The following is a 26,724-nucleotide window of genomic DNA, read 5'->3' as shown; positions in this document are numbered from 1 at the left end:
AGAAAGCCCTCCATTTGTCTGCATATTTAATGGCAGCGGATTCACAGTGAGTCAGGGGTGTGGTGGTGCTGGAGGTGGTGGGACATTTCTCCGAGTCACAGCTGGTCAGGGGCTTTTATTTTTATGCACCCAGCTGTCCTGGAGTAGCCGTGCGGCCCCTCCCCCATCGTCCACACCCAGGCATGAGGAGGCTGGGAGTGGATTAGGAGTGGATTTTGGGTGGGTGGGGTTGTGGAGGTTATTAATGTCTAGCATTTAGACTGCTGCTGTTGCTGCTTTGGCTGTGGGGAGGCCATACTCCACCAATCACATTTTTATTGAATCCGCACCCAGGCAGCTTGGTCTGCTTTGCATTGTTTGGATGAACGGGGAGCTTTGTCAGTCTCCGCCACATAGTTAATCACGTGGAATAAGCACATTGGTCAGGGGCGAGATCAATACTGGCTGTAAAAATCAGCTGTTTTCTGCTAATGTGATAAGCGTTCCAGATTTTCTTCATTCGATCACATGCTCTGAATGTTTTCAACATAAGATGCATATCTCTGCACACATGCGGAGTATTGAGCAACAGGTGCTTTGGAAAGCAAACATGCAGATGATCCTGCATACTGTGCACATATTCAGACACTTTCAGTCTGCCAGGGGTCTCCTCGGGCCATTATTTGATCTCTGGACAGTGTTCAGAATCCTCTCATCCTATAGTTTTCTAGGTGGACATTTGGCTACAGTGGAGACGGTTTCATAATTAAGTTTAGTTCAGGGACAATCCTCATTGTTGAACTGTAGCAACTGTAAATGAGGCAGAAAGCTATTTTCATCTGTTGTATATATTTTAGGGTGCCGTTTCATTTATCCGTGTGTAGGTCTTGCAAAGTTGATCTTTGAGTTGTATTTATAAACTTTTTGAAATACTATTTTATTTAATTATTTTGAGCTTTTCTCCCGTGCACTGGGTTTATCCTGACGAAGCTGTGTGGAAAATGGACTACTTAGTGTTTCGGGTTCAGTATGTCAAGACTCGATTAGCAAGACACGTGGGCCAATTAGACTTTATTTTTATATTTTTGTGTTCTCAACCATCCACTCCAGTAGCATGAAGAAGGCATCTTTTTCTCTCTTCAAGGATGAGATTTAATAAGGATTCAGCTCTGATACTAGATTCAGATTTCAAAGTGGAACTAAACCCTTGACCTACTGTATATGTGAGCCACTTTACATCAAGAAATCCACTTTAAAGAATTTCATTTAGTTTTTTTGGGATAGGCATGATAGTTTATTTTTTAACCAGAGGGAATTTCGACTGAATCCTGGTAACTTTTATTAGATTTTAAGTTGATGTGTATCGGCAGCATTTGGTCCAGAAAGGTTGTGTGAACACATCCAGTCCAATATTTCGGAGAGAGGAAATAAAAGTATAGTATCCAAACACAGGATTACATCTACCAAACTCTAATTTAACTAAGCAGACAACCAGATTTTTATCTGGCAAATGTCAGCATCAGATTTCCTGGGTGCCTTCACCATCTTCCTCTGGTGCAGTGGAGCTGTTGACTTGTTGACAGAAGCTGTTTGGTTCTGTAATCTATGGTAGTTTCTGTCTTTAGCAGAGAGTTGTCGATGCTCACTAATATAACTGGAGCAGCCCTCAGTCACACGGGTCTCCTCAGGAATCCTTTAATTGAAAGTTTTTCTCTTCCACCTGTTGAGACTCTGCTGTGAAGTATCGGGTAACTGCCAGTGTTTTTGATCGTAGAGCGCTTTGAGTTTTGACCCCTCGACCTGGAAAGTTTCACTTAGCCCTGCAGTGGAGAGGGGGATCAATTCTCTTCAGATTCTCCATTCCATCTACAAGCAGCCCCACCGCCGGCAGTTCAAAGTGATGATTAAATTGAATTCAAAGCCTTGAGCTCAGTCTCACTGCTTCTAATATCAAAGTAGAAAAGTTTTCAGACGCTGTCATATTCAGCAATTTATTCGCAATGAACAAAACTCATCAGAGTAGTGAATTTGATACACACCTAATGTAAAGTTCTATATATATTTATGAAAAATAAAATAAAAATAATGCTATATTTACAGTTCAAATCTGCATCTTATTTGGGAATAATAAACATATGCTAAATGGTGTTCAATCCCTTGCACCTTTTATAATCCTTTACAGTTAAGTGAAGACATTTGAGTTGGTATGCATATCATTTTCTGACTTTTGTAAGTTATTCTTTTCCTTAATGTATCGTACTTACCAAAGTAAATGCTGAGATGTAGAAAGCTGAGCAGATATACAGTCAAGTTTATTGGAGCTTTTTTTGCTTCAAAAAGCTGCCTGCTGTGTCTCAAAGCAACGTTGATGAGAGCGCTGAGACTGAACCCGAACAGGTTAACCCCTTAGCGGGCAGCATCCCGTTAAATTTTTACTCAAAAGTCTACAAAATGTACATTATCATTTACTTTAATTCTGCCAGTGAAAACCATTTCACGATCCAGGTATCACTCCAACAGAAGTAGTTTAGAGCATAGAAGACAGGGCAGTAAAAGATCTGACATCACCATGTTTGTGCCGCTGTAAATTTAGTTCAGTATCACTTTGACTAAAATTAACTTTGTGTTAGTAAACTCCAAAGAACTCTCTTTCAGAAAAGAGCAGGGTCATGTCTGTTACTAAAAGGAGTTGAGTACAGCAAGCATTTTATTTTTGAGGAGTCAGTTTCAGGCTTGGAAACAAAAGACGTGGTACTTGTTGCAGGTCATAAACCAAGACATCGAGCTGAAAGACGCTAAATCGCTCTGGAGAACGTATCCATTTGAGTCGTTGTCTTAGTGTAGCTTTAAGATGCTGTAAAGGTGTTGATTTTGTTCCGGAGTTTCTTGAGACTAACAATCATATGTAATGATCTGTTGAGCTGTAATCAGGCCGTCTAGCTTTAAAGCGTCGGCACTTGTTCCACTTCTCCACCACCATTTCTGCCTTTGTGTATACATTCCTTGCTGGAACTTACTTCCCAGAATAGCAGAGGAGCATCTGTGTCCCTGCCCGACTCCAGAGGGGGCTGAGAGCAAGAGTCCGTCTGTCTGCTATCCCTCGGCCTGGAGCCCCGGAGGTCTGGCCGGTCAGTCTGAAGGAATGACAGACATCTGACCCGAGTTCATGACCTGATCCTGCAGCTTTCACTGCCCTTCTGCTTTAGCTTGCCACACCAGAACTTAATTCTGGGCTGTAATGCTGATAATTTGTGGAGGAAATGATAGATGTGCAGCCCTGTGTCTTTGTTATTCGACAGTATTCATCCTTAGATCCTTTCAGATAGATTAGGGGCAGGTCGGGGGGATGCCAGAATTTACTGCCCAGCCTTCTGGAGGTGTTGTGGGTTAAATACAATGAAACATCTGTGAGGGGAGGTGCCATTGTGATAACCCCGATGACACACTTGCCCTCATCCACCCATCCACCGACGCATCATCCACCACCAACTAGCCAGGCTTCTCGCTGCGTAGCCTAGTTTAACTGCACATGCAACTTCCTCATCCCATCCTAAACCAGAGCGTTTGAAATGTTTATGTTTCATTACCCCAATTTATCCAAATTAAGAATTCAATATTGTTTGAAAATGTCCTTCCTTATTTTGAAAAATATAAACAGGTTTTTTTTCTCTCAATTCTAATCTGTTAGTTAACTAAACTTCTCAAACACAGCAGTGGTTAAAGGATAGCTTCACATTAATTCAAGTCTATCTAACAGGTCATCTGTTTCTGGCTTAGAAGGTATTAAAAAGATTTAATTGCATTGTCTTGCATATTTTCTCCTGCCCGCTGTAGGCAGTAATGTTCGCTACAAAATGTTTTATATCCGATTGCAGGCTGTCAGGGGAGATGTTACACACATCTAAACTAAAAGTGGGATTGTTCCAACAGTGGGATTGTGCTGCAGGAGGCTGTTTAATCCTTTTTTGTGGAGTTTCATCAGACCTGCAGCAAACACTGTCACTACTGCAGCTAGGAAACTAATATGTGCAAATGTCGATTTGAGGAAAAACTTGGATGAACATGATGATTTAATAACTGTTCATTTTTTAATCCATCCATGCATTTCTTGCTGTTTCTCTGTAGCAATCTTAAATTGTCATCTTAAATCATCATAGGAATTATTGTTACATAAGGCTGGAAAGTACTGAAAAAATGTAACTAATGGTAGGCCACATCGTCCCTACTGGATTTCCATCATACGTTTTCTGGTATTGTAAAACGGATATTCAGTTTAATTCTATTTGGTATTAAAACTATTTAACTTTGTGAACCTGTAGAAGCCCTGATCTAAATGAAAGACTCACACGCCTTTGGAACAAACTTTTCTAGTTGTGTAAACCTATATAGTGTTTATTTGCTGAGCTGCTGTGGAGGGATTGTAACACAAAGAGGAAATTCATACAAAAAATGACTTAACTTTGGACGATCCCCACTTGATTTGTCAAACTCGACTGCTGAGGCCTCATTTTAGTTCCAGCTAGGTTTAGTCCTGAGGACTGTGGGGTTTTGTTATCTACTTTAGAATCAGGATAGTTGGAATCTCACCAAGAACTTGCCAAAATGAAATATAAAATTAGCAAGGGTTGCTGCTCTTGGTTATTTTCTTGGTCAATTGATAGTTTTTGTCTAAAAACAATAGTGAAAAATACCCAGAGCCCACTGCAGCATCTTTAAATTCCATGTTTTATCCGACCAGCAGTCCAAAGCCCAAAGATGTTCAGGTTACCATCACATAACGCAAAGAAAAGCAGCAAAACCTCACATTTGATCAGCTGGAGCCAGAGAGAAGGATTTGCCATCCTTGCTTGAAAAATGAATGAAGCAATTGAATAAATCAACTGTTAAAGTGGTTGCTGATTAATTTTCTGTCATTGACTACGCGGTTAATCGACTGATCGTTTCAGTTCTAAAGTTGGCAAAGTAAAGAATAAAATCACAGAATAACAAAGAATTGTATGTTAACTTTTGGTACTTAGTATTGCGTCCTTGCAAGCAGTTATGGAAGCTGAAATGTTACCTTCATGTTCGCAATAGTCTTGAGATAAATAACTTCAGTGATAACTCACAAGCAGTTCACCTTTAAGGCAAACAGTCATTTAGCCAGCAGTTGTCCCATTTTTCAGTTGTTTCTGAGGTATTTTTTTTTTTCACCTCAAAGCTCAGTCAGTTATCAAAATAACCGTTTGTCCCTTCACTTTTTGTGCTGTTGTTTTTGGAGAAACAATTGCCAGTGCAGGTGTCTGTGAAAGGTCCCCCTTTAGGTGATTAAAGTACATAAATCGGTCACGCCCTCCTCTTAGATACACACTTCAACCAGCCAAAATAAAAATTACCAAAAACAACTGATAACTGATTTAAAATGTTGACTTTTTATGATCCAAAAGGTGGAAAGAAATATCAGAGAGCCGAGAGCCAATACTATCCAGACACACCGGTGTACCGGTCAGATCTGTAATTTAGATTCAGGAAATCGATCTGAAGGCATACTTTAGAGACATTGTACAATTTCCAAGAGCTGGAAGGAGGAGAGTCTTGACTCTTTAGTATTCGATTGAGTTCAGTTGCAGTATCTCTGTAGAGTTGAACTCAGATCTTTATTTATGAAATAAAGGTCTTCTATATTGCACCATCTCAGTCTCTTGATAATTCATTGATTCCTACTAAGCATCAGAAAAGCCCCAACAGAAGAAAAAGGAGAGTAGAGGAAGGACTGAGTGGCAGATATTTTCATTAGGAATTAATAGAGCTGCAATTTTAGGAGACTGTATTAGGGGGAAAATCCCTTTTTCAAATGGCCCACAGCTTAGCTTTTAATCACACATATTGAAGTGAAACGTTCTGCAACCTTCAGGTCGATTACGTAACCAAAACACTTAACCTGATGCTGACGCAACGGCCTTAATTCATATCCTAATAGTCTGGTTTTTCTCTCTCAAACACACCAGTCATCATCAATCATATCCAACATCTTGTGATTTCAGACTGATGCTCAGTGTTTTTGTCTTTGCTGCTTATCACTTTTTAGAAACCATTGCTCTCCTCCGCAGGTGAACGTCTACGTACTGGGAAAAACCTTCCTCGTTCTGTCCAGAGAGCTCTGCATCAACGCCCCGGCTATAGGTACAGACTTCACTTATCTTCACCTTGTTCTACTGGATTCACTTTTCAGGACTTGTGTTAAGCTTGTTTTAAATTGAGTCCACTCTCCATTTGGCAGATGTCTTATGTAGAGAAGTAATTGTTATAAATATGGCATTTAGTCATCTTCAAATGTCCAAAACTCAGAAGTATTGAATTTACAATGACATAACTCCTTTAAAAAAAGCTGTGAATCTTCACATTTATGAAGCTGGAACCAGAGAACGTTAGGCATATTTGCTTGATAAATGACTTGGACGTCCTCCAGGGATTATTTTTGCACTTCCATAATGTTTAGGGAACTTGAATGTCATGGTGATGAAAAGACGCTATTATGCAAGTCTTCCTGCCACAGCAGATTCACACACTCCTCTCTCCAGATATTATACAAAATACTATCTAATACTGTGCTTAATATTATAGGAACCTGTAAAGCAGGTTCTACTCTGTGCAGGCAGAGCTAAGTTACTAATTTTAATGTAGGTTTCTGTAGGATAAGTGTGCAGCTTATTTGTGAAGATTAACAAAAACTTGATGGATTGATTCAAATCTTAATCAGCAGATACCAATGGATGGGGTTAAAAGCGCCAAAAAACGCAACGCTACTTTTGCATGCGTGCGTGTGTGTTTGTGTGTGAGAAATGGGAACAATCTTTAAAATTAGTCCAGTATTTTCAGCCGTGAAACGGCCTGCAATGTAAGGGAAAATGTTCATTGTCAATTCTTTCCATAATGTTGTCAGACACTTTGAATATTAATCTGAGCCTGTCAGTGGCAAAAACAAGCACTTTTGTGGACATAAATTGAAGGTAATAACTTACATTGTAGCTTGTTTTGCCGCTGCCGACTTCAGCTATCTCGCTTAATACTGGACCAGTCACTCAGACACAAAAACATGGGAAAATAGGGTCCAGGCTGGAAAAAACCCAAAGTTACCCATTAACAAGATGTTCTTGCTCAGGGGCCCCCATGACTCCTTGGGCCCCTGTACTGGAGGCCTAGTGAGTAATCCATCCATAGCTGCAAAAAACTCCTATGTTCTCATAAAAACCCAGGTGTAGTTCACACTGCAGTAACCAGAGGGCACTGCAGTCCCTCAAATCCCCCACTCCCTCTCCCAAAATGATGGGACATCTGTAACTTCAATCACATTATAACCTTTATGTTTTATCATCAGGTGTATAAGCATTCTTGTACAGAACACATCTGGTCATCTTTAACAGCATCAAGCTGTTAACAGTTAAATTGTATTTTACAAAAGACACTGTTTATGAGGCCGTCCTCAAGTGCAAAACAATTATGTTTCTGACAAGATTTCTACTTTTTTTTGCATTCAGAATCATAACACTACATAAGGTTTGCTCCTCGTGTAACATTGCTGCTTAGACTATAGCAACAACATTGTATATAGACTTGCAATTACACAATTGGAAGCGGTCCCTACTTGTTTCAGTTGTGGAGCTCAGCTTGATTACATAACCACAAATGACTCTATTAATGTTGTTTCTACAGCAGCCGCAGCCCTTGAACACAGGCGACAGAGCAAATAACGTTAACCCAGTATTTAAATAAAAAAAATAACATTAAATTAAATAACAACAGCTCCTTGACTTTTAAAATAGTCTCTCAAAGAACTAACCAGGCCATTTAGTGTGACATAGTCAAGTGTCTTTAATGCTACATTACTTTGAAGGCTGGGAGGCGAGGATAAAGCTAGTTATCCATTAGCAGTCCAGAGCGGCTTAGGCATAGAACACAAGCTCGGGGATCTGTCCTCCCTGTACTCCAGTCCCGTTGGTGCTGTCGGAGGAGCACTGGAATTGAAATGTCACCTTCCCACACTGCACCTCCGTCATGCCCTCTTGGCCAAAATAGCTCAGTTCGTTCCCGTCCAGCACGGCACTCACCGTGTAGAACGCGTCCTGCTCCACCTGAACAGGATGCTCGAACCGCACCGGAAACGTACTGCTCGACCCATCCGACACAAACTTTGTCAGGTTCTGCGCCAGGATCACCCCTTGTCTCTTCAGTTCGATTTTGACGCTGTACTCGGCTTTGCTGCCGCTCGACCCATACAGCCCCAGACCGGCGATAAAGATCCTCTTGTCCACCGCGAACTGAATGCTGTCGCACCGGCCGCGGTAGCGCCACTGGTTGCTCCGGTAGGCTGAGGACTGAAAGCGATGGCACCTCTGAGGCACCAAACCCTGCCGCGCAGTCAGAGGGAATTCCAGATCTGGCTTTTTAGCCGCAGTGTACCACAGGAACACATTGTGAGTCTCCTCCAGTGTCAGGATATCACATTGCGCCGCCCCATCAGCAAACTCCTCCAGGCTCATGGATGGGATGCGCACTAAGAACAGCGCCTTGCCAAGCACATTTCTTTTGTTGCGGGTGGTGGGCCCCAGACCCTGTCTCTTGCACTCCGCTGTGGCCCAGTTCATAACAGCATCAAACACCACCACCTCCTTGGTGTTGAGCGTCTCCCTTCGCAGGATGATCTCCAGAGTCTGCAGGTCGATCTCACAGAAGCCCTCGGAGCACAGCGCCAGCTCGGCCTGAGCGTCGATTACCTCCCAGCAGCGCTGCGTTAGCTCCGGCTCCTCGAACAGGCGGCTCTGGGAGAGCAGCACACAGGCGTTCTTGGCCTCCAGGCTCGTTTCCAGGAAGATGACGCAGGCCTTGGCCAGTGCAGGAACGATGTACTTCTTGGCAGCATATAGGGTGGCCAGCACCGTGTCTGCCTCCAGGTCGATCTCATCGCTGTACATGTACCTGGGAGAAACAAAATAACCTTTTAATCACTGTACATGAGCAGAAGTTTAACTTGGCTGGCATTGCTAGATACAACTGTTTATTTAATATTATATTAATAATAAGACATGACTTTGGATCCTTGAAAAACTCTAGGAAGTGCCAATTTCCTCTTGTTTCTAGTATAATTTTCACAAAAAAAGCAAACAATTATTCTTTTTGTGTCCCAAAGAGGATTGTATGATGACTTAAAACATCCTACCCCTTTCAGAAAAAGCCTAACATGAAACAGTTTATGGTGCTGGCTTAGCCAATGCTACTGAATGAGCAACAAAGACAGGATATTTATAACTACTATTCTGTGTATATTTCCCTCAAAGAAAATTGTCAGGCTGTGCATGAGGGAAAAGAGCACTGAGAAAAGCAGCAATTACAGAGCACTGTGCTGCTGTCCCTGCTCTCAGGCGCTCCCAGCATTTTGGCATTCGCCTCTGCTTAGCTTTGGATGAGTAATAATATGCTTTGAAGTGACACTGACTGCGCTTGTCATCTCTCCTTCTGGTTGGCTTTGTGAGGGATAGTGAGTGGCTTACTTCAGCAGAATTAGAAAAGCAGCAGGTTCCACATCTGGAATATGGATCTCGGACTCCTCCTCCGCCAGATCGCCATAAAACATGGCACAGAAGACGGAGCTTCCCACAGCCAGCACATACTGGCGGGGGGACAGACAGATGCGTCAGACACACATGCAACCACAATCACTCAAGTTCAATAAAGGAGCAGGAGTAGCTCTTTTTCAGTAACACTGATGCAGAGACGTACACAACTTCTCTACTCGCCCAACGGATACATTTAACAAACACTGGACATCACTCCATTTAGATCTGACTTTAGGCTTTCTATTTTCTCATAAATCAAAAAACAGTTTTTTCCAACATGTAAAATGTCTTTACCTTGTGTGCTGGAACCTTCTGTGATTCCCCCAAGGGGCCAACAATGAAGTGGACATCAGCCATCAGCTCATTGTTAAACATCAAGGCATTCCTAAAAGCAGAGCAGGTTTCATGAATAAGCCACTATCAAGGATTGTATAATATAAAGTCCTCCCACATTCGTTTTGCCTAGAGACACTGGTTATTTTCATAGGTTTGGGGAGGATATAGAGCAACGGAAGTAGGCCTGGGACTAGAGATGACTTACTTGTCAATTAATCTATTAAGCTATTGTTTTCAGAGCCTATTGTGACATTTAGAATTTTGTTTGCTCCAATCAACTGTCCAAAACCCAACGATACTCAATTTACCATTATAAACCAGAACATATTCCAGTGAATTGTAGCTATGTTTTGCTTAAAAACGTCCTTAAATGAGTAATCTGTTAACCAAATTGTATGCATATTAATCGACTCGTTATTACAGCTCAGTACATAGAACCTGAATAAATGCTAGTATGCACATTGAAACATTAAGGGTAATGTAACTAGGTAATGCTGCAGGAATAGTTTAAATATAAAACACCACTATGCAATTGGGGCTGATGAGAGCACAGCGACCTTACTGCACTTTTATTACTATCATAATTACGCCGTGTGTTAGTGACCTGTCGTTACTTCATAATGATCTAAATGCACTTTATAGTGATCCATATTTCCTGACATATCGCTGCAGGGACTTTTAAAGATATTGTGCGCATACATATGACATTTACTTCAGTTTGTGCCCGATAATCTGGTCCAGTGTATTCAGGAGTTACCTCTCTCTCAGTGTGGGGTGGCTGCACTGCCAGCTCGGCGGGTCGACGTTGTTGTTGTTGATGTTCTGCTGGGTGGTCGGTGTGGTCGCCGCGCTGCTGGCCTGGCTCACATGTACTTCCTTGGTCTTCTCCGTGTCCGCTACCGTCGTGCCGTTGGACAGGTTTGGGTTGTTGGTGTTAGCGGCGGGGTACAACTCCGCAGCCATCTTCTCCTCCTCCTCCTTCTGCTGCTGCTGCTTCTTCTTGCTCGTCAGGGACAGAGTCAGGATCTCATAACATACCGGCAGCCTGCCCGGGAGCTTGCAGACCTTCTTAGACTTTTTCAGGGTTTCTGGAAGTAGGAGTAGATAAGTCAAACACCTCATGATCCGGCCATGATGGAGCAACCTGCAGTCTGCCGTTGGCATCGGCACAAGCAAAGAATCTTCTTCGTGTTAGTATCCGGTGAACTGAATCACTATTGGGGTGCTTGCTCGGCGTAGAATTAAACGTTTTCTGGGTGAAATTCTGCTCCTACAACGCCGCTTTAAAACGGCATCGACAGCGAAGTTTACACGACAACATCTAAATATCCGTTCAGGCCCGGTGGAGTCCGTTTCCTCCTCCGCTTCCAACTTCGACCACAAGCACTTTTTCTCCGTTTCCTGGCGGTCACTTCATCCTCTCTGGACGGAGAAATGTCCACGAAGCGTCGCTTGTTTTCCCTTTTTCAGCGAGTGGTTAATCCGGATACTCGCAGCTATTAAGTCCTTCCTATTTTTCCCACCCCGCCTCTGCGTTAATCCTCACCGATATTTCTCCCTCTTTCTCCGAACCGACTGTCAACCTACACGAAGCCAGCTACGATGTTCTGTTGCTGCCGTCCGCATCCGAGGTAAATAGTCATTTGTCGGGAGTTTTTAAGGTCTGCTCCATTTTTCTGCTTTTTTTTCCCCCGTCGTGATCTCCTCGGACGCCCAGGGCTCGCTGAGGACCAATCGGATTCCCGCATGGTGGTGACGTTAGGAGAGCCGAAGCGCCTCCCCTGGCAGCTCCGCAGACTGCGTCACCGGCTCAACCGCTCCGCCTCTGTCCCGCTGATTAAACCCGGTGGAAAGATACAAATAAAAATAAAAAAGGTCTGTTAAATATGACCCTCCACTACAGCATAGTAATGAGGAGAAATAACCCAGAAACGTAAAGCAAAAAAACCGTGGTGGGAAAAAGTACTCTTTTACTCAATTAAAACTAGTAGTAGGCTACTACAGTGTAGAAATTCCAGTGATGGAGGAGGTATTCAAGCTCTACTACAAGTGAAAATCATGCATTTTATTAAGTTAAATCAGAAAATTGTACTTAAAGTATTAAAAGTACTCAATGCAGAAAAATGTCCCCTGTGACTGTTATGCTATTATATCATTATTATTACTCTGCGTTGATGTAAAAGCGGGAATTTACTGTTGTAGTTTGTTGAGATGGCGCTCATTTGGGACAATTTTGTATAAAACTGCAACTACTTATTATTTCCATTATCGTTTCAGCTGCAAATGTATAAACTTTGGGCAGTGGAATTTTAACCAAACCTCATTTTATAAGTTTTGTGTGCAGAAATCTTATTTTGTAGAGTAACTAAAGCTGTCAGACAAATGTAGTGAAGTAAAAAGTACAATATTTGCCTCTAACATGTAGTGGAGGAGAAGTAAAAGTAGGCTCTCAATATATTGATAGAAACAGACAAACAATGCAGTTTAAACGAAACAATATAAACGTATAGCAATTTTGTACAGGCAAGTAGGTTTGAAAATAAAAAAGGAGAAAAAAAATCCTCACTTAACTCTATGGGCCCGCAGGTGTCGTGTAGGAAAGGGTGCAAGTTAATCAATCTCATGTGTGCGTTCAAAATAACATAGCAGTGACAAGTTTGTGACACATTTTTACAAGATGTCAAAAGATAACACAACTTTGTTTAACTGGCAAAATCCAAACTATATCCATGTGTACTTTTCTGCTGCTGTATATATCATGTGTCTATCTAACACTCGATGATTCGTTAGTTAGCGTACTGCAGCAGTAGGAACTGAAGTTACAGATAGTTGTGGCTTCTTGAGTAGCTCAGCTAGCATTTGGTTTAGATGTTCCTACAAATACTGACCTCCTTCCTTCATAGTAATATTGTTAGGTAATTACATCCCAAAATATGTTTTATTTATAATGGCCATACATCAGTGGTGAAAGAAGTATTCAGGTCCTTTACTTAGGTAAAAGTACTAATACTGTAAAAATACTCTGTTACAAGTAAAAGTTCTGCATTGAAAGTGTTAAGTAAAAGTATGTAAGTATAATTAGGAAAATGTACTTAAAGTATTAAAAGTAAAAGTACTCAATGGAGAAATCTTCACATTTTAGAAAGTGTAAAGGATCCAAACAGTTGTGTGTTTAATGGTCTAATCATCTCAGCTGGACTTGTAGGCCGTTATATTGTTGGGTAGTTTCATGTATAATAAAACATCAGATGTTATAAACTACATGCGTTTTGTGTGCAAAAATCTTAATGTGTAAAGTAACTAGTAATTAAAGCTGTCAGATGAATGTAGTGGAGTAACTGCCATACCTTTTGCCAGACATGTTTACAACGTCTTGACAATGCTGTTTACACTGTAGTTTACGGTTCAATGGAACCATAAACTATAACCTCTAAAATCACCAGATAGTTGAATCATCACCTCACTAAAATAATAAAAAAGGATAGGAAAAAAAAAACAATATTGCTGCAATACACCCATGTATAGTGGTAAGTATAAATAAGAATGACCCTTTATCCTTCTGGGAATGCTACAAGGCAAACGAACACATTTTATGAACTCCAGAATCAATACTTTTCTTACCACTATTTTTCTTTTTTTTTTACCACCATGTGAAACCCTAGGCAAGGCAAGTTTATTTATGTAGCAGACAACTCGGATTCCAAATGCTTTACATTAGCATAAAAAAGCATAAACATTCAAAACAAATAAAATGGAAAATAACACAATTTCTAAAAGACAGAATACATAACAATTAGTAAAAACACAATAAATTTAGCGCAGAAGTATAAAAATGTAACATCTTTAAATGAACTTGTGAAAGGCACTGGCAAACAAAAGTGTTAAGCTAGATTTAAAAGACTAATTGTACCCCGAAGTCTTTGATGGTTTTATCTTTGTTATTTATGTGGATAACTAACCAAAGAAATATTTCAAATGGCGTTGGTGGAGTTTGAAATCATTCAATGTGTCTGTGTCGTTGTACTGCTGCCTGTCTTGGCCAGGACACTCTTGAAAAAGAGATTTTTACCAAACTCTCCATCAAAGAAAAATAAACTCATAGACCAATTTCTTCACCTACAGTACCAAAAAAAACCCCAGAATGTATTGCAGCTCCAAGTCCGTTTTGGAGTTTTTGAGAGACAGGCGTAGCTTCCCCACGGCTGAATGATAACCCTTTAATGCTATACATACATCCCTGCTCCCACATTTGATTTGAAAGGAGCAAGTTCACGGCCCTTCTCTGGGGGTGGCCAAAGTAATTTTGGGGAATGTGGGGAACAGAAGTAGAAGTAGGCGAGGCAGGTTGAGGGGAAAGTGGCTACACGAAAGAGTACACTACAGCCCTCCATCACAGAATGACTCCTGGGCTGTTTGAGCATCACAGATTGATTTATATTCGACAGTGAAAGAGGATTGAAGGTGGATTTTTCTTTTCCTTAAACAGCCTCTTTTTTCTATGGGGATCTTGGCTGGCCTCGCATTTACAGACTCTTCAGTAAAACTTGGAGCAGTGATGGCGAGCTCTGCAGACGTATCATTACATGGTGCATGGGGGGGGGGGGGGGGAGAGATCAGTCTGGATCTTATTACCAGCTGGCTCTACCAGCTTTCCACTGGACTGCTCTTTAAATGCAGCCACTGACTTCAAAGATATTTGACTCTGTTGTCATAGACGGGGCACGCAACTCTACTTTTGTCTCCTGGCTACAGCGGGAAGACGACTCCTTCTAATTTGAGTATTAAATAAGGTTTCTTTGTATGGTAAAATCATTTTTTAGAATACATCAAAACGTCAAACTGCCCAGCTGCCGTGCAGTTTCATGGCAAAAGCAGGTGGTTCTGATAGCTTTCTTTTCTTCAGCTGTAGTATTTTCCATAAAGTTTACGATATGATACACTGTGCAAGTTTCTCAGAGACATTGGAGAAGCAAGAGGCTTGTGATTGGAAGGTTGCCCGTTCAAATCCTTTCGCCAGCTGTGAAAACCTGGACAGAGACACTGAATGAGAAACAGGCTGCTTCGAGGGGCACTTGAGCTAAATGCTAATCCTCAAGTTCTCCAGTGGAGCTAATTAGCAGCCAGCAGTAGGATCCTGGTTTTACTGGGAAGCTCACAGGTGCCAGTAAGTTTTAATCTGTATAAATCAGAAGCAGACAAACAGCATTTTCTTTGGTCTGAAGCAGAGTGGGAAAAAAGATTACTCGGTTGAAAATCTGCTTTTGGTTTGTTTACTGCTCAGACACGAACCAGGGCGTGTAAACAAAAGTCACATGAACACACAAGTAGCCTGTTTATTGGACAGAGTTTTGGTTAAAGAGCCATCCTGAGAGAGATTGGGCAGCATAGCCTGAAACTTGAGCACGCCATGATTTATCCTCTCCAGCTAATCACACATGAAACAAAAGCTGAATGTGATCATTTAGACCCAGAAACCGTGTTCTGTGCTGCAGTTGCTTCAGTTGTCATCACTCATTCATTCTCACTCCCTGTATAATGTACTCAATATTTTCCCCTATAGTGAGCAGTAAAATGACTACGAATCATTAACTTTTTGTGTCATCACACTTTAATTGTTGCAGAGTGTTGTGGTTGTGTGCAGAAAGTAGTGTACATGCCATGCACACTACTTTTTTTAAATTTTTTATTACATTTTATGGGGGCGCCATATAGTGAAAACATTTATACAGGGTCATTTTAATGCACTATATAGTAAATATGGTGTGATTTTGGACACAACCCTAATAATATAAATAATAATCATAATAATCATAATCATAATAATCATAATCATAAAGTCATCTATCTATATTAAAATGGCTTTATAAAAAAAAAGTTACATCTCGCAGTGTTGCAAGAAATCTTTTAAAATCTTCTTCTGTGTCCAGATCTGTTAAAAAAAACCCATAATTTTTAAGGAGGTCGACCTTTAAAACCTCTTTGACACCTTTCTGTTTAACCAGAAACAGCTCTGAAGTCGCTAGCGCTAATCCCACCAGACTCCATTTAAAATAGCAATACTTTTAGCGTGAATAGAGCCAACATACAGTTGTGTTCAAAATAATAGCAGTCCAACATCACTAACCTCATAAATCAAATTTTTTGGTAGAAGTGATATTTCTACATGGCAAATAATTTACTAGTAAGTGTTGTAGAGTCATAGAAAACCAACAGGCCCAACAGTCATGACATGCATGCTGCTCATTCTGTGTAATTGAATCTGTAATTGAAAGGGGCATGTTCAAAATAATAGCATTGTTGTGTTCAATTAGTGAGGTGATTGATTCTGTGAAGAAACAGGTGTCAGTTATGGCCCATATTTAAAGAAGGAAGGAAGCAAATGTTGTGCATGCTGGTTAAAGTGCATTTCACACTGAAATACTCAGCAAAATGGGTCGTTTCAGACACTGCTCTGAGGAACAGTGGACTTCGATTAAAAAGTTGGTTGGAAAGGGGAAAACATATAAAGAAGTGCAGAAAAGTATAGGCTGCTCAGTCAAAATGATTTCAAATGCCTTGAAATGGCATCCAAAGCCTGAACGACGTGGGAAAAAACGGTCAACTACCATTTGAATGGATCGAAGAATAGCCAAAATGGCAAAGGCTCAACCAATGATCAGCTCCAGGAAAATCACAGAAGACTTAAAGTTACCTGTGAGTACTGTTACGATCAGAAGAAGGCTATGTGAAGCAAAGCTATCAGCTGGAAGCCCCCGCAAAGTCCCATTGCTGAAAAAAAGACATGTACTGAATAGGTTGAAATTTGCCAAAGGATGCACTGACTGCCCAAAGGAGAAATGGGGCAACACTCTGTGGACTGATGAGAGCAAAATTGTTCTTTTTGGGTCTAGGGGCCGCAGACAGTTTGTCCGACGACCCCCATGCACTGAATTCAAGCCACAGTACACTGTGAAGACAGTAAAGCATGGTGGTGCAAAAATCATGTTATGGGGATGTTTCTCATACCGTGGTATTGGCCCTATTTATCATACCAGGGATCATGGATCAGTTTCAATACATCAAAATACTTGAAGAGGTCATGTTACCTTATGCTGAAGAGGAAATGCCTTTTGAAATGGGTCTTTCAACAAGACAATGACCCAAAACACACCAGTAAGCGAGCAAAGTCTTGGTTCCAGATGAACAAGATTGATGTTATGGAGTGGCCAGCCCAATCCCCAGACCTCAATCCTATAGAAAACTTGTGGGGTGACATCAAAAATGCTGTTTCTGAGGCAAAACCCAGTAATGCAGAGGAATTGTGGAATGTAGTTCAATGGTCCTGGGCTGGAATACCTGTTCACAGGTGCCAGAAGTTGGTAGACTCCATGCAACACAGATGTGAAGCAGTTCTCAGAAATAATGGTTATGCAACTAAATATTAGTGCAGTGATTCAAAGTAAAGCAAACCCTTGAGACATGTTTCAGTTTATGCAGTAAATGTTTGAGTTTGTAAAGAAAAATGCAAATACTGCTATTTTTTTGAACAGCCTAATATTCCCTTTTCTTCACTTTCTGTAAAGGTATAACACAAACTTGATCAATGTTGGTCATGTTTTGATTTGGAAATGAATGTGCAGTGTTCCCAATGCATTGATATTATGGAATTAAAAGCTATTCTAAGGATTTTGAGCATTATTCACTTTTTTAAACACACTGCTATTATTCTGAACACAACTGTATTTTCACATGAAAATAAACACATAGTTTACTTATGTGTTTATTTTAGGGCTGTCAAACGATTAATTTTTTAATCGCGATTAATCGCTGAAGTTCTATAGTTAATCGTGATTAATCGCATATTTTATCACATGATTAAAATTCTATTATTTTGCATTTCATAACAGTTTTTAAGTACATATTAACAATCGAAAGCAATTTTTACCAGTGTATCTTGATTGAGAATCAAATGAATGCAAAGTAAGTTACTTTATGAACTTGTTTTTAAGATTTGTAATTATTTATTTACTGTAAACAAAAGAAAAATGTGTGAATCTGTCATTATTGCACAATTCCTCCAAGTACCTAACTAAAAAACTAAAAATCCCTATCCTTACTAGAGTCAATATATTGTTTAGTAACTCCTAAATAATGTTGATTACTCACTGACGTCCAGTGATCACCGGTAAATGAGCAGCTCATTTCTGCACAAGTCCGTGTTAACACAGCCCATCTCCACTCTTACCCGGTGACCGAGAAACAGGCTGGATCGTCCGGTACACTGTTGTTTCCACAACAACAAAAACACAGCAGTCTCTGAACTCAGGTTGGGAGTTTCTTTGAAGTTGGATGTAGTCCAGTTTTTGTCTAATGAGCGGACACTTGCAAGCAGGATTGATGGAACAGGTGGCCGGCTAGCGTTAGCTTTCCACCTAGCTAGGTTATACTCCAGCCCCCGTTCGCATTTCACCGCTGAGGATGTCCCCCCGTGATCGCCCGCTACTGCCGCTGCAGCTGCTCGCTCTGGCTGCCGCAGCTGCAGCTGCTCGCTCCGGCCACCGCTGCTGCCCGCTGGTCAAACTAACCTGTACGGCGGGCCACAGCAACCTCTTTTTTCCGAACATTCATCTCTCCCCCGCCCCCCAAGTATCGGTGGTCTAGCATCACGTTAACTGTACTACTGTGCTTAGCTCCGTAGGTGGTAGCTCAAGCTTGACATGCTTCGGTGATATTTTAATTCGGCTTTACACAAAAGCGTGCATATGGCTTTCGACTTGTGTATGAGCCGTCCGGGAGTTTTGGAAAATAAAAAGCTCCATTCAGGATTTCATTGCTGCTGTCTTTCTCCATCATGCCTGCAGCAGCAGGATGTGTTACGAGGAAGTATGGCAGCTTGATGATAAGTAACGGTGCTGCAAAGGGTCAAAATAGTAGCCTGTTAGGCACGACGCAAAGCCGAGTGAAGTGTAAAATAAATTAATAAATGCAGGCATGCGGTTAATGCGATTAAAAAAATTTAATCGCATCGGCCCTTAATCGCATCGCGATTAACGCGTTAACGCATTAACGCTGACAGCCCTAGTTTATTTCAACCAAAACTAGAATTGTAATGGTTGGAAAAGTGGAAAGATGACCCAAAATGGCTTTTCATAGTTTTATTTTGTTTTTGTCGACTTTGTGTATTTTACGATGCTAAATTTTTTTATTTACATGGAGTCTGGTGGGTTTAGCGAACGCAATTTCGCGGATGTTTCTATTTAAAAAAAAAAAAAAAAAAAAGGATCTTACTCTTTAACAGAAAGGTCGGCCTCTTTAGAAATCCTTTCCATAATGTTGTCAGACACTTAGAATATGAATCTGAGTCTGTCAGTGGCAAAACAAGCACTTTTGTGAAGGTAAATACAAGCTGGACAATTGCCCTATTAACTTACATTGTAGCTTGTTTCTCCGCTGCCGACTGCAGCGATCTCGCATAATACTGGACCAATGTCAAAGGTTGTTGTTCCCATCAGTCACTTAGACACAAAAACATAGGGAAAAAAGGGTCCAGGTTGAAAAAAACGGTTGTTATCCTTTAACAAGATTACACGCATTTGGCAAGTCTTTTTTTCTCATCGACAACATTTTAATAAAAAACATTCCTGTCTCCACCAGACCCGTGCCTGTACATTCCCCGCTTCGCCCAGCTACTAGAATTTGGGGAGAAGAACCACGACGTGGCCATGACGGCCATGAGGCTGGTGCAGAGGATGAAGAGGGACTGGATGCACACGGGACGAAGGCCGTCGGGACTCTGTGGAGCAGGTAACCATGACACGAGGTGGCCAAAGATAGATGGAGGGTTTGCTGGCAGCGGCCCGGAGGCTCCGAGCAGCGAGTCTGTCATTAGAGGATTCTTGGTTTCAGTCCTCTGAGAAAAATCTGAGGAGAGAAAGTGATTAACGCTCTGTGCTCTGTTGGCATTGAACATCAAGCTGCCCTTAGGATACTTCCCATTCTGACCTTACAGTACAACAACTTCACAGTTCTCTAACAGGGATGAACATAAGTGGATTTCATAACTCTGACTAGTTTTTACTTTGCAACCGGGGATTATATCAATGTGAGGGAGGGAGTCAGTGAAAAGAGTTACAAACCAGAATGAGTGAGAGCTCAGGGGGGAGATCAACAACAAGAAGTTGTTTTTGTGCCCTTGAAACTGCATGAAGCGCAACATAAATTAATGGAAAATGTTTAAAATTCCAACAAGCAAGCTTGTTAGCTTAGCTTGCAAGTGCAGGATTAGCTATTTACATTCACTTCACCTCTAAAAAGTAGTTTTACTGGTTTCCAGCAAGTTGTTCTAAGTGTAGGTAATGATAATATCCATATAGAAGATGTCAGAGACGGTGTGGCACTGAGTTTCTGCCCCTTGCTTCGTGGGCATAAGGCCCATCAGGCATCGGGCCTTTTAACTGTTTGTTGGTTGTCTGCCAAAGGCGAGTAGGTGAGGCCAACCTGCCAGCACCTGCCTACACTTATCACAGCTGGTCTAGTGTTGATTTTCCACCCTGGCCATCATTGTGAGTTTATAAAACAGCTGACCTCAAAGCTTCTCCTCCCCGTGCTGTGTGTCTGCTGGTGTCAACCTGAATCCACTCGGCTTTGATGCATTACCAGCTAAGACGTCCTGAAATCGAATGACGGGCTTACTTCCTGTTTACGCGCAGGGTTTCAATTTTCGTCTTTCTCTGTTCCTCTGCTGCATTTCCTGAATAATTAATTTCTTATAAATCATTGAGAAGGGTACAGTCGGATGGAAGAAGGAAAAGGTTCTTCCCAAATATGATGCAAATATAGCCGTTGATGAACCAGCAACATGTATCTGCATAAAACTTCAAGGACAAAGGAGTGTATGGATGTAAAGTATTCGTTAACTCTGCATTAAGAAAGGAAAAGCAGCTTTGAAGTTACGTGGATTCAAGGTAACGGCAGTAATATGTTTGAGAGAGTCGTCAGCAGAGCTAAAAAGCCATCACTATGGCTGTTAGACGTGTGCATGTAGAAGTAGAAGCATGCATCTATCTTTTAACAGGCTCTTGAGCGAGGCAACTCTAATGACGGTTATATAACTGTTCCCCTTCAAGGCTTGCACTGCAATTCATTGCATAACATTAGTGTTACTCTTTTTGAAAACTGGGGGTGGATTATTGGCTCTGCAGGCTGAGGTGCTCCTGTCCCGTCGGCTCTGTCCTGCAGTCTTCAAGGTGTTCACACAGAGGCGCCTACAAACCAAACATAATATTTTTACTATACAGTTTTCTGGAAAAGGCAAAGCAGCTAAGCCTTTTAGCAACATTTCCTTTCAATGTCTGAAAAACTTTGCCGATATTGACACGTTTTATTGCGTTTATTTTTAGATTCTCTTTGAGAAGTCTGTCTTCCTTTTTTTGGGGTTGCTTTGCAGTGTCGGCAGTTGTTGCCAATGCTGAAATAGCAAAGTTTTCTGCAGGATTTTCCGCCAGTGAATCAGGCTTTCACCATCTGAAGGGACGTGAATGCGCATTTTCATTAGAACAGCCAATCAGAATCAGAAAGGGCTTTATTGCCAAGTACGTTGCACATACGAGGAATTTGTCATGGTGTTGTTGGAGCATGTCACACATACAAATATAAGAAGGATAAAAAGATATAAACAATATAAGTATAAACATATACACACAGTATGTATTAATAACGATAAAATAAATTTAAATAAATAGTAAAATAAGTTAAACAGTAGTGAAAAGGGACGCTACAGCAGAGTAGGTACAGTGGCATGAGGAGCCAGAGGTGGGGTGTGGAGAGAGTCAGGGTGGATTCCGGGCCTTGTTTAGAAGGCTAGTGGCGGAGGGGAAAAAACTGTTTATGTGGCGTGAGGTTTTGGTCCTGATGGACCTCATCCTCCTGCCAGAGGGGAGTGACTCAAAGAGCTTGTTTCTGGGGTGGGAGGGGTCAGCCACAATCTTTCCAGCACGAGTCCTGGTGGCGTATAGGTCCTGGAGCGGCGGCAGATTGCAGCCAATCACCTTCTCAGCCTCTCTTCGCAGCGTACCAGATGGTGATGGAGGATGTGAGGATGGACTCAATGATGGCTGTGTAGAAGTGCACCATCATTGTCTTTGGCAGGTTGAATTTCTTCAGCTGCCGCAGGAAGTACATCCTCTGTTGTGCTTTCTTGACGAGGGAGCTGATGTTCAGCTCCCACTTGAGGTCCTGGGAGATGGTAGTTCCCAGGAAGCGGAAAGACTCCACAGTGTCGATTGTGGAGCCACAGAGGGTGATGGGGGCTGGTGGGGTTGGGTTTTTTCTGAAGTCCATAACCATCTTCACTGTCTTTAGAGCATTGAGCTCTAGGTTGTTTTGCTTGCACCAGGTCACCAGGTGGTCAGCCTCCCACCTGTAGGCGGACTCGTCTCCATCGGAGATGAGTCCGATGAGGGAGGTGTCGTCCGCAAACTTCAGAAGCTTGACGGACTGGTGACCGGAGGTGCAGCTGTTGGTGTACAGGGAGAATAGGAACACTCTTACTCTGTAATGACCTGTGATTGGCCAAAGTCTCCCGTTACATGCTAGATCATCTAAAGCCTGAAAACAGAGTCAAGAGGAAGTCTAGTTTTCTCTTAGACCACTTGAATTACAATACACAGAAATATCTCTGTTCTGTTTTTTGTGGTGTGAACCATTTATGTAGTTTTGGGATGCCATAGGTTGAGTTGTAAATAATGTGTAGGGACAGACATTTAACCTGATTGTTAAATCTCATCACAGTGTTTTTTTTTTTTTTGTGTTTTCAGCTCTTCTCGTTGCCGCTCGTATGCACGACTTTCGCCGCACTATCAAAGAAATTGTCAGCGTTGTAAAAGTGTGTGAAACCACGCTAAGAAAAAGGTGGGTGGTACAAGTTTTTGATGTTTTTGACATGGACATTTTTCACTTGAAAGCTAACTTGTTGGATATTGGATGACGTTTGATAGTTCTAATTCAGCAAGAACATTCTGACAGTTAAAGTATTGAAGGAGGCTTTCATACTCTGGAGTTGGCTTGTTTTTTAATGGTGCATAAGCGAGCAGGAGATTCATTATTTATATTATATTATTTTTTTTGGACTGCCGGTGTCCTAAATTATCAGCCCCAGTGACCCAATTCTGTGTTTCATCCTAATTTGTTTGTGCTTTTTATTTGATGATTTTGCCTGTTGTCACCCTGCAACTTCTCCTGCATTAGACTGATAGAGTTTGAGGACACACCCACCAGTCAGCTGACTATCGAAGAGTTCCTGAAGACCGATCTGGACCAAGAATGTGACCCGCCCTGCTTTACAGCCGGACTGAGGAAGAAAAAAGTCCACCAGGTATGGACTTTTAACACACATAGTATCAGGAAAAACAAGCTAGCATGTGTCAATCATATCATAAAAAAATACATGCTCACATCCATGTTTTTATCAATCATTTTTCCCCTCGGGTAATATTAAAATTTCATCTTATATTTTCTTGATGCATTCTTGATGATTCATGCAGCCTGTAGGCTTTCTCCAATAATTAATGAAGGGTATTAACCTCTAAAGTAAAACTGTCAAGGATCCGTCGTATAACTATATTCTGTCTTAACTCTGTAATCGTTTCACCCTGTAGTCACTGTTTGGAAAAAAATAAGCTTTTATTCTTTTATTCAACTTCTCTCCTTTGTCTCCCTCCCTCTAGCTAGAGATCGAGCTCAAGAAGAAGATGGATGACGTTGAAGGTATGATAGCGATATCCTTATCCTTCGTCTGTTTGCCAACATGTCAAAGGCATCTTGACTCTCAGAGCACTACCTTTCTTCTTATTTTACAAAAATGAATCCTCTTAGCTGTTCAGGGTAGTTGGACTCCCATTCATTACACTGACAAAGGCAGAGTTTGGTAACATTTTCCTATTGTGTTGGATGTTTCTGCCAGTTGGCTGACCTTGACTAAGTGCACTACAGTGTTGGCTGTCGTCAAAGCGAGAAAAGAAACCAAAACACTGCAGCACATTTTTTTTACATGATTGAGTTTCAGCACGCCATGTAATTAACTTACATGTTATATTGTAATTATGGGAGATATCATTTAAAGGGTTAGAAAAGTTCCCGCATCTCACTTTCTACTTTTCATTGTTGCATGTAACGTTGTTGATCCAGGAATCATTCCATTTTTCATTGTTGTCTTCAACAGATGAAATTCAAGGCTTCCAGGATGAAATAGACTCAGAGCTTCAGAACAATCGACCCAAACTAAGAGGAGTCTACGCTGCCTACACTAAAGAAGGTACTTAGCAGAAAGGAGTTTGTTAAAGCAAGATGCAAGAAAAGGTCTCTGTGTGTCTCTCAGCTTATCTGTCAAACTATTTAGTTTTGTGGAGTGTATAAATGGCTGCACATTTGTAGTCTTTTTGAAAACTATAATTGAGTAACATGAGATTTGATGTGTCAGTAAAAGCACTAAAAGGAATATAGCAGCATAAAACGACAAGCTGTTGACTCGAGTTGAGTGGGTCGCCAAACATCACCGGTGTAACACACACTGCCATGTTAATATGTGATGGTGCTTTTATTTATTACTCTGTCAGACACACGCACACACACACACATACTCGTACCCCCCTCTTTCCACTCTGGGGGGGGGGGGGGGGGCGCAATGTTGCTCTTCCAGCTGGATCATTCATCATTTCTGTTATTAGAGATTTTTAAACCGTAATTTGGTTAAAAAGAACCCCATATTTCTGATACAGACATTATGAAAACGGGTCAAATTTGTCCCAAGGACAACAGGAGGGTTAAAGGGATACACTGAACACCACATACATTTTCTAACCTGTATCGCTATCCGTGTCCCTCTCCCAGGCGGCGATAAGGACAACGGCGACACCCTCTCCACATCGTCTAAGACAGACCCAGACTGTGAGGAACCAGAGGAGGAAGACGTGCTTCAGGCCGTAGCCAAGCACTTTGGCAAAGACCTGGGCGAGCTGACGCTAGAGGCCCTGCTGAAACTGGAGCGGAAGAGACCAGAGGAGGAAGAGGAGAACCAGGAGGAGGATGTCCCGAAACGAAAAGCCCCGTCGCTGGCGTCCATCCTGGGCCCGATGCCCACAGCAGCCACTCTCGGCCTCCCCGAGTCCATCGACCACTGCATTGGAGACGGGAAGGAGAACGGTGAGTGCAGCCTGGCTTTTTTTAAATCTGTTTTTTCAGACTAGAGGCCTCATTTTTAGGCAGAACAATCCCATTTGGTATCACTTTACCTGAAATCAGATTAACTAGATTGGAAGTTTTTCTTGGGTTTTGTCACAGAGTCCTGATTTCTGGGGCATGGTAATCTGATTTGTTGGCAAAAAATAGCTCTCAAGCTTCTCTCCTGGCACTGTTTTTAGATTTGTTTCTTAAACGTCATCTGTTTGCGCTTTGATATACTTATCTTCTTTTGCATTTTGGATGTCATCAGTGTAATCCAAGCAGAGGGAGAGGAATGGTGGGTGTATTTAATGCATCACATACAGTAGTATGTAAAGTAATCTGGTGTTTTTAAAACATTCAGGCATTATGTTGTTTGATTTAGCAAACGTCTATCTAAAAGCTTTATGGTCTGATGGTCTGACTGGGAATGCTGAGGTGATACCGTTCATCCTTTGCTGTGTCTGGTACCTACTGTATCCCCATAATAACCCATAATCAAGTTAAAGAATGCTCTCTCAGGTTTAATTGTCGTAATTAACTCTGCTCCAGGATGAAATTGACTGAGCTGTGTTTGAAATTTGTCATCCCTTATTATGTATAACCCTGTTTAGTACGCCGCAGACAGATAGGGAATGTGTGGGAGACGTTCAGGAGGTGAGGTAGCAGAGTTTCTCAACTCTTGAGGTGGATTTGTGCCAAAATACTGCAAGTTGTTGTTTTGTTTATTTGCAGCACATTCAGCTACGTCTCTCTGGAGAGGTTGTCTGTCACTTGTTTGTGCCGAAGCGAACAATGGCATTATACTCGGGTGAAGCAAATTACTGCACCAAGACAGGAAAAATAACTCTAAACAGCATGATTGGTTAGGTGAACATTACCTGTAAAATTATAAAGAAAATTAAAAAAGACTTTGAAGTTGAAGTCTACTTCATTTAAGCGTTACTTCACATGGACTTAAGCCTTTGGACTTAAAATTACTTTCTATCCTTTCCATCCTTAATGAAAAGATCCTGTCATAAAAATTATGTGCAGTGAATAAACTATATTTTCCGAACAACAGATATACAAATCTTGTCTGACTGCAGCCAATCACGTTGCACAAGCAGGAGGTAAAGGTACATTTGGCAGCTCCGATCAGCAGATATATAATGACATGTTTAAAGTTTAGGACTTGGTCCTGACTTGGACGTTACTTGTGATGCAACATCAGTGTGACTGCTCGTATTCAGCCTTTTCTTCATGTCTCCTTAATTAGTCCGTCGCTCAATACTTTCTGACTTCCCCACCCTGTCTGTGGCTCTCAGCTCCAAGCTTTCACAAAGATATAGTTTCTTCTTTTTTTTTTAAAAAAAAAAAAAGGTTCAGTGATTTTCTAAAACCGCTAATCACTGTGGTTTTTATCAAACAGAATCCACAGTTGGTACTGTATTGTAGTGAGTGTTTGTGGCAGCAGGACTGTATGAGGGATTGAGTCAGAATAACGTGTGTGTGTGTGTGTGTGTGTGTGTGTGTGTGTGTGTTTTAATGGTGATGAAGGAACATGTCAGCCAGTGCAGCAGTGTGGCTCACTGATGCGTTTCTAACAGCAATAGAGCTCTGTAACACCGAGGAAGAAGAT

The 26,724-nt window shown here is 41.5% G+C and overlaps 2 protein-coding genes across 2 annotated transcripts in view; one reads left to right on the top strand and one right to left on the bottom strand.

Annotated features, from left to right (window-relative positions):
* LOC116036831 (transcription factor IIIB 90 kDa subunit-like) overlaps window positions 1-26,724 on the top strand; it is a 125,496-nt gene that overhangs the window by 20,460 nt on the left and 78,312 nt on the right. Inside the window, exons 6-12 of the mRNA XM_031280495.2 lie at window positions 6,069-6,141; window positions 19,542-19,691; window positions 22,703-22,796; window positions 23,133-23,259; window positions 23,612-23,651; window positions 24,106-24,198; window positions 24,774-25,085. Of these exons, the coding sequence (XP_031136355.1) occupies window positions 6,069-6,141; window positions 19,542-19,691; window positions 22,703-22,796; window positions 23,133-23,259; window positions 23,612-23,651; window positions 24,106-24,198; window positions 24,774-25,085 (889 nt within the window). The remainder of the gene's footprint in view (window positions 1-6,068; window positions 6,142-19,541; window positions 19,692-22,702; window positions 22,797-23,132; window positions 23,260-23,611; window positions 23,652-24,105; window positions 24,199-24,773; window positions 25,086-26,724) is intronic.
* Window positions 7,297-11,072, bottom strand: LOC116036832 (BTB/POZ domain-containing protein 6-B-like). Its single transcript, XM_031280496.2, has 4 exons — window positions 10,666-11,072; window positions 9,867-9,957; window positions 9,507-9,625; window positions 7,297-8,934 (listed from the first exon to the last, which is right to left on the bottom strand). The coding sequence occupies exons 1-4, from the start codon at window positions 11,070-11,072 to the stop codon at window positions 7,902-7,904; spliced, it is 1,650 nt and encodes a 549-aa protein (XP_031136356.1). The 3' UTR covers window positions 7,297-7,901.

This window comes from Sander lucioperca, chromosome 18 (assembly GCF_008315115.2).
Source record: "Sander lucioperca isolate FBNREF2018 chromosome 18, SLUC_FBN_1.2, whole genome shotgun sequence".
In the NCBI taxonomy this organism is placed as follows: domain Eukaryota; kingdom Metazoa; phylum Chordata; class Actinopteri; order Perciformes; family Percidae; genus Sander; species Sander lucioperca.
Note: the sequence above shows the minus strand (reverse complement) of the source record. Positions and strands in the feature narration are given on the sequence as shown.

What these genes read in the sequence shown, in the direction of transcription:
- LOC116036832 (XM_031280496.2), bottom strand. Translation starts at nt 11,072, where the DNA reads ATGCCAACGGCAGACTGCAGGTTGCTCCATCATGGCCGGATCATGAGG. An exon ending in AGAAGGTTCCAGCACACAAG is followed by an intron (nt 9,626 to 9,866) that starts GTAAAGACATTT and finishes TCCCCCCGCCAG; the next exon opens with TATGTGCTGGCTGTGGGAAG. An exon ending in GCTTTTCTAATTCTGCTGAA is followed by an intron (nt 8,935 to 9,506) that starts GTAAGCCACTCA and finishes TGTTTCTCCCAG; the next exon opens with GTACATGTACAGCGATGAGA.